Raw genomic sequence first — 8,481 nt, forward strand, 5'->3', positions numbered from 1 at the left:
AACGTAAGTGCTTGGTTTAGCTGTGATGCGCTTGGTTGAGATATACTATGCTGTAAGGTTCATTGCTGAAACAAAAACAACGACATGGATGTCTTGGCTACTCCCGTCACAGAAGCTGCTAAATTCTCAATTTCTCTTCTTGGGCTTCAGATCGGTTATCTTCTTCACTGCAAGAGAAATCTTCGAAAACTTGGTAACAGAGTGAAAGATTTGACAACGATGAGAATTGGTATCGACCGATTGGTCCAAACAGCTCAGGGAAGTGGAGATTTGATCAAACCAGTAGTTGTTGCATGGTTAGAAAAGGTGGATACTGTTCGAGGTAAGGTGATGCAATTGAATGATGCGGCCAAAGCGATCAATAGCTATTTCAAAGGGTGGTGTTGCACTCGCTACCATTTGGGAAAAGAAGCGAAAGAAAAGATTGGCATCGTAGAGGCTCTCCTGAATGAAGCGAATGGCTTCAATAGCTCCAATACTGTATCAGATCCTGCACCCATTCCTGGCATAGAAGCCTTGCCCACTGGAGATTTTCAGGAGTTCGAGTCCAGAGATTCTGCTATGAAGGAAATCATTGAGGCATTGAAGGATGATACGATCATCGTGATTGGGGTGTATGGAATGGGCGGGGTAGGAAAAACTACCTTAATGAAGGGAGTGGGGAAAAGGGTTAGAAGAAATGAACTTTTCGATGAGGTTATAATGGTGACTGTTTCCCAAAATCCAGACTTGAAAAATATTCAAGAAGATGTCGCACAGAACTTGGGGGTGAAACTTGAGGAGCACAGTACTGAAACTATAAGAGCAAAACACTTGTCGGCAAGATTGCAGAGGAGGAAGCATGTCCTTGTAATCTTGGATGATTTATGGGAGAGGGTGGATCTTGCTAATGTGGGAATCCCTTTAGGAGATGATCACAAGGGTTGCAAAGTCGTACTCACGACTAGAAGCCGAGATGTTTGTGGTCAAATGGATGCTCAAAAGAAGATCGAAATTAAAGTACTATCAAAACAAGACTCATGGAATTTGTTTCGACAGAAGGCAGGTGATGTTGTGGTTTCTCCTTCTTTGCAAACATTGGCTCGGGAGGTTGCTAATGAATGTGGAGGTTTGCCCTTGGCTCTAGCTACACTTGGCAGGGCATTGCAAGATAAGGACCAATATGTGTGGCAGGATGCAGCTCGACAACTAAAAAAGTCTAATTACGAAGGTATTTCTCTAGTCCTTGCCTCGATAAAGTTGAGTTATGATTACCTAGGAAATGAAGACATCAAAAGATGCTTCATATTCTGTTGCTTTTTCCCTGAAGACTGTAATATTGAAGAGGAGGAATTGATGTGGTATGTGATGGGAGAACAGATGCTTCGACATGTTGACACTTTAGAGGAAGCCAGGGGTAGATTGCACACACTGATCGACAAGCTTGTAAGTGCATGTTTGTTGCTAGAAGGTGACAAGGCTGGATGTATAAAGATGCATGACATTGTTCGTGATGCAGCCTTGTCAATTGCATATGAAGAAAGCAATGGTTTTATAGTAGAAGCTGGCTCAAGATTAACACGGTGGCCAGAAAATATAAATTTAGGGACATGCAAGCGAATATCACTAATGAGTAATGAAATAAGTAAGCTCCCTAGTCAACCTGAGTGCCCTCAGCTCTTGACCTTATCGTTGTCCTTGAATTATTCGTTAAAGAGCTTCCCTCCTAGCTTTTTCGAAACCATGACCTCCCTTGTGGCTCTAAATCTAGAACGTACTGCTATTTCCTCAGTACCACAATCACTCTCACTCCTTGTGAACCTTCGACTGCTTCGACTAGATTTCACCCTAGTAAGTGATATATCAATAGTTGGAAATTTGAAGAAATTGGAAATGCTTTTTCTAATTGGTACTCGCATAAAAATGTTGCCGAAAGAGTTAATGGGATTGACCAATCTAAAGTTGTTGGACTTGTCAAAAACCCCGTTTCTTGAAACTATCGCAAAGAACGTGTTGTCGAGTTTTTCTCGCTTAGAGGAATTTTATATGCTGGAGCAAAACAACTTTAACAATTGGGGGACTGAAGGAATGGGAGATGAAAGTAAAGCTACATTAGCTGAGTTGACATCCTTAAACCTGACTAATTTATACTTAGAAGTTCGTGATGTCAAACATTTTCCCAATGAGATTTCCAAATGTTGGGAAAACCTAACAAAGTGCCGTATAAATGTGGGTGGAAGTTATTGGAGGGTGTCTCCATACCCCAAGGCTATGAAACTCTTTGCTAATTCAACGTCAGATCGACTTCCAAATTTGCTCAAGGTGCTATCGGGAAAAATGGATGATCTTTCTCTGGATTGTTGCCACAATTTCAAAATTTTTGCGAATCTTGATGCAACAGGATTTGTCAACTTGAAATTTCTTCGAGTAAACTATTGTCGTGAAATGGAATGTCTTGTAAGTGTGATGGAAGAGGAAAATATGGTAGAAGAGGTCCACCAGACTACTACTATTACTTCTTCTTCACCTACCAGGCAGACGAATTCTTATGATGTTTCTAATCCAGCTTTTCGACCACCTCCTCTGATTTTCACGAACCTAACACATCTAAAAATCACCTCTTGTCCTAAGTTGAAGTACCTCTTCCCAATGAAAGTGGTTCTTGGTCTCCTGCAACTACAAGAACTTGAAGTCTCTGGTTCCCACGAGATGGAGAAAATAATTGTAGATGACGACGATAGTGCACAAACAGGAGGGGAATGTAATATGATTCTCCCTGAATTAAAGACACTGAAATTATCCAGTCTATCACAATTGAAAAGTATATATCGTCAGAATGTACTTTTTTATTGGCCTTCCTTGGAGTGTCTATGGGTGAAGTCGTGTGATAATTTGAAGAAGCTCCCTTTTGGTCCCCCGAGTGCTCCCAGGCTAAGGGAGGTCGCTGTTGACTATATTGGTCCTGGTGAATGGTTTGAACGTCTTGAATGGGAAGACCAAAGTGTCAAGTTGCGCCTACGACCCCTTCTCAGGTAAATTTCGATCTCAACCCTTTTTTTTTTTTTTTTGGTCTTCGGCTCTTTTTAAGTTTCAAATTAAATTAACTTAATCTTTCATAGTTCATATTTCATACACAATAAAACAACACTTGTGTTGTAGAATTAGGCAGTTCAAACTAAGAATTGAGCCAAACTCTGGCTTTGGTTGGCTTTACTTGTTTTTGGTTAAGAAAATGGAGAATTGATCAATTCAATTCAGTTCAATTCTTGGTTCAAGACTTGTCTAGAACCGAACCAAACTGAAAATTGAATCCTTAATGACATTATTTTTGATGAGTAAGGAAATAGATTAATGATTTATTTATTTTTTATTTTTTATGGATAAATCAATGACTAATTTTTTTTTTGAATAGATTAATGAGTTATTATTTGAAATTTCATGTTCATTATTTTTTTTTCATTAAAAATATGTTTTTTCCAAGTAGGTTTATAGGCAATTGGCAACTCATAGAACCAAACCAAACCATCCTCAGTTTGGCTTGGTTCTATAAATAATTCGGTTTGACTCTGGTTCTTATTTAGTGGAACAGACCTATTTTGATTTGATTTTGATTTGGTCCCAAACCGAACCAAGTTACACCCCTAAGTAAAATTGCAATCTTGTCAGTGGTCATGCTGGTGAGACAAATTGTGTTGGAGAAATCATGATTTCTGAATTTGAAAATGTTTATTTGTTCACCACAAATTTTTTTTTTTAATATAAAATTTTCCTCAGAGTAATTGGTATCCCATTTTGCATTAAGAAACATTGTTTTAAGACAAAAAGGTTTCTAAATTTGTTTGTAAAAGGGACACTAGTGAGTAGTCATAAATATTTTGTTTTAGTTGATTTATGTCTCGTGGATCTAAGGGCATGTTTGATTGCAGAGAAAATATTAGTGGGCAAATCATTTTCTATAGTTTGGTCACAACGTGGAAAATTATTTTTGTTTCTTGAATTCCATAAAAAAAAATTCAAAAAAATGTTATTTTAATTTGACTTTTGTTATAATTATACAAAAAAATAATGATAAAATCAATTTTTTTTTGAAAGATTTGAATTATTACACCCCAATTTATTAAATTATTAGAGAACTACTATTGGCACCTTCATTTTAATTATTCCACCCAATTTCTTAAATTATTTACCATACCCTAATTAAAGATTAAAATGCATTCTTCAAACATTACAAAACTTTAGCTCAAATTATAATCTCAACATCATAACGCTCTTTCATATAATTTTAATATTTATTTACAATTATGATTAGGTTCAGAATAAATCCTAAACCAAAAAAATAGATCAAATCTTGCAAATAATAAGATAATTTCTTTTGGCACCCTAACTTTTAATTATTATTTTCTTTTTTTATTTGGTGTGTAATCAATAAAATTTGGGGTGTCAATAGAAATTCTCCAACTTTATTTATAAAAAAAATATTGATATAATTTAAAATTAATTATTCAATCAGAAATTTAACAATAAAAATAAAAAATAGATTGATTTAAATAATTTTAATTTTTTTTATAAAAATAATTAATTTTTAATAATTTAAATATTTATTTTATAAATAAAATTATGATTTTGTTTGATTTCATTTTTTGTGTACTTTTTTTATTTTGTTCAACTTTATTTATAAAATAAATATTGATTTTATTTATTTGTCATATGCTAGCAAATCGTTTTCCAAGGGGGAGGGGGTAAGAAAATGATTTGCTGTTAATGAAGAACAATCAAGGGTGTTGACAAATCATTTTTTGTACAAATTTAGAGTTTTTGACACATCAAACATTGGAAAATTGTCATTTTCACGGAATTTCAATTTTTCCCAAATTTTCCGTGAAACATACCCTAAGTGTTTTTTTTTTTAATTTTTTTTAATTTTCTTTTAAAGGACATTTAATTAAATCTACCAACTAACTTATGTCCCAACCAAGGAGGTTAGTGTGTGTGGACGAACTTCTATACGGATCAGCAGGCTTAACATTATTGGGCTTAGTCGGCCCAAAAAAGTATTTTAAATTATATTGAAATTTAATTGATCAAGTTGGGTTTCGAGGTTACTTGGTCCCAACACTCGAGGAACACTCACCAAGTCAACTCATCAATTCACTCGAGTCAACTTAAAACTGTCTGAGTTAGCTAAAAAATGCATCAAGTTGAATTTGGTCGTCTTTCTTGCCTTTTGATCTTTTGGTTTGAATCAGAGATGACAACTGTTGAGTGTGTGACTCGAATTCTAATTGACTCAATTCGAAAGGCTCGCAGTGCGACATTTTGTGGTGAAATAAAATAATGGGAAATTTTTGGAGCTCTATAGTAGTAGTGAAGGGATCGGGCCAATAGGCCCGATCTCGTAGCCCATCATTGAGCCTGTTGGACGTCCGGTGGTAGAGCCCCCGCGGTATGGACCTTTTATGTTTTAGAGTTTCCCTTTTTATGTATATGTTGTTCGGCCAAACTCTGTACGAGAATTATTCAGTTTTGACATAGTGGATTTTCTTCTGTTTGCCCGGGATTTTTCCGAAAGGATTTCCATGTAAATCTGAGTGTTCTTATTTTTCCTTCTTCCATTGTCGATTTGTTTGTCTCTATTCTTTAACAGCAACCATTAGTGGTTGTATTATTTCTTGCAATATGGGTTTGGAATTTCTGTGTTTTCAACTTTGTTTTCTTAACCTGAGTTTAGAAATTTGGGTATTTCACTCTGTTTTCCTTAAACTAGATTTTAAATTTCTAGGATTTTCTGATTTTCTTAATATGGGTTCTTGTGGATTCTTCTTTTTGTTAATATTTAGATACTGTGAGGGTTTATTGTTATTGTGAGTATTGGGTTTCTTTTTAAACAAGAATGTAAATCTTTCTGTTATAATACTCTATCCAAGAGTTATCAGTATTTATCAAATCTGTTCATATCTAATTCAACACTATTAGATCAATTGGCAAGAAAGAGATCTCTTTTCTTGGAGGAAATGAAACATTTGATTCTTGTAACAAGAGAAGGATTTATTTCTTTATTTATTTTTTTAAATTGAAATGCTTATTTTAGACTCTAATGTATGTTTTCACTTTTAGCAAACCCAAAAGAGTGCTGATTTTTTCTAATTCAACGTGACAAACTAACTCGAAATAAACATGTGCAGTTGTGTATGCTAAGGGAAAAAATCTACGGTTCTTGCACGTGCCACATCAATGAGTTTTTGAGTTAGTTTGTCAAACTAACCCAAAAGAGTGCTGATTTTTTATTTTTTTACTTAAAAGTAGAGTTGTGGTTGATCTCTACATTGAGAAGATCATCCTTAATAAAAATCAGTCTTCCAACTCTATTAAAAGCGATCTAGAAAAAATAAATAGACGGTCCACAGTCATTAACTTGTAAATTAGGGTTAGAAATTTCTTAATAAACTGACTTTTTGTTAGGATGATCTCTCTCTCTCTCTCTCTATCTCTCTCTCTCTCTATATATATATATATATATGGTCCCGTTCAGCACCAAACTTTTGGGACAACATTTTAGCCAACCACTTTTGTCTTACATGGGTTAGAAGTTTTGGAATGGACTGATTTTTGGTGAGGATGATCTCTACGGTGAGGAGATCATCCTCACCAAAAATCAGCCCATTCCAAAACTTCTATCCCCATGTTTACAAGTTAAAAAATCGTGAACTGTCCATTTTTTGTAAACCATTTTTGATGAGGTTAGAGGTTTTGGAATGGGCTGATTTTTGGTGATGATGATCTCCTCACCGTAGAGATCATCCTCACCAAAAATCAGCAAATTCCAAAACTTCTAACCCATGTTTTGAAAAATGTTTGGTGCTGAACATTTCCCATATATATATATATATATATATATATATAGGGTCCCGTTCGGTGCCAGTCCATAAATCAGTCATTTTAACAAATGTTTGCAAGCCGTTAGATAAGATGCGTTCGGACGGCACAGATTGAATAGGAAGGCGTTTTGCGTTAAACTTAAAAATGTATCATTATTTACACCGCCGTCCTTAAACTAAGGGATATTTAGTGTTACCTCCCTAAATACTAAAAACCCAAAAGGAAAACGAACAGAGAAGAGAGGTTCTCTCTTCTCCTTCACCTTCACCTTCTCCCTGCTTGAACGTGTGACCCTCTCTCTCTCTCTCTCCAATTTCAGAAACATAATTGGAGCACAAACAATTGATCTTGAGATGAGAAATTGGAGTCGGTTGAATAATGCCGTTATGATCTTCGACAAGAATCATCCTCTCCCTTTCAAATTTACAGAGGATTTTGCACTGACCTTCAATGGAAATAAATGGGGTCACAATGGGCCTTTGGTTTCAAGAGTTGTTTCGAGGGTGAGGGGAAGACCCGGATTTAATTTCACGGTGTTGCTGCCATCAGCATTTTATCCAATCGATTGGAGTAGGATTTAGAGCCTCTTTCATGGACCAAGGGATAAGGTTCATTCGAAATGGATGACGGGGAAGCTCGGGTAAATTTTTAGGGAAAGTTTTGCTGTTCATCTGTGGAACCAACAAAGTAGAATGCTGAAGATCGAAAAGGGGAGCATTATTAGTCGTATAATGTTGGATTCTTATATTTTCTGCAATTCCTTGGTTTCGGCTTTGTAAAGAATCGTGTTCGTTGCTCTTGGGTATCAATCTTGAAGAGAGATCAGGGAGAAGGAGATGAGAGAGAGAGAGAGAGAGAGAGAGGGTCGCACGTTCGAGCAGGGAGAAGGTGAAGGAGAAGAGATAACTCTCTGTCTCTGTTCGTTTTCTTTTGGGTTTTAAGTATTTAGGGAGGTAGAAGTAAATGCCCCTAAATTTAAGGACGGCGGTGTAAATAACATATACGTTTTTAAGTTAAACGCAAAACGGCTCCCTACTCAATCTGTGCCGTCCGAACGCATCTTATCTAACGGCTTGCACACGTTTGTTAAAACGACTGATTTATGGACCGGCGCCGAACACCTCCCATATATATATATATAAAGTCAATATCCGTAGACTCATAAAAAATGCTAATATGTTGCACACAATCCCAATCGTGTAAATATAAAATCTCATTGTTAGGATGAAAGATGTATCCTGAGAATATATTAGAGATGTCTAAGATAAATCCTAACCATTGGATTTCATATTTACACACTTGGTATTGTGTGCGAACATATGAGTTCACTTTCATGAGTCTACTAATCCCAACCCATACATGTATCATATAGGGTCGGTATCAAGTGACTATCCTTATTTGGCAGTTCAATTGACATCCTTCAACAGCCAATAGATCTGTTTTGAACTAAGGGTTGAGATCTCAACAACTAAACAAAAAAGTGGTCGTTCGTCCTCTCTTCTCTCTCTCAGCATCGAGTCCAACTTTGAAGTAGGTAGGCCCTTTCAAAATTTTGAAGAACCCTAGTTGTTATACATTTTGAACTTATTTCACGCTAATACATTTCCTCCAAAATTTGAAATACCT

General features: G+C 35.8%; 1 protein-coding gene across 1 annotated transcript; it reads left to right on the forward strand.

The window, feature by feature from the left end:
- On the forward strand, window positions 1–3,071 carry LOC147380611 (putative disease resistance protein At1g61300). The gene has a single exon (XM_086431460.1). It carries the CDS (start codon window positions 85–87, stop codon window positions 3,013–3,015), a length of 2,931 nt encoding a protein of 976 aa, XP_086287586.1. The 5' UTR covers window positions 1–84; the 3' UTR covers window positions 3,016–3,071.
- Window positions 3,072–8,481: the final 5,410 nt, after the last annotated feature.

The sequence above is a fragment of the Akebia trifoliata genome, unplaced genomic scaffold, assembly GCF_017979445.1.
Source record: "Akebia trifoliata isolate Shusen 1 unplaced genomic scaffold, ASM1797944v1 Contig01222, whole genome shotgun sequence".
In the NCBI taxonomy this organism is placed as follows: domain Eukaryota; kingdom Viridiplantae; phylum Streptophyta; class Magnoliopsida; order Ranunculales; family Lardizabalaceae; genus Akebia; species Akebia trifoliata.

What these genes read in the sequence shown, in the direction of transcription:
- LOC147380611 (XM_086431460.1), top strand. Translation starts at nt 85, where the DNA reads ATGGATGTCTTGGCTACTCCCGTCACAGAAGCTGCTAAATTCTCAATT.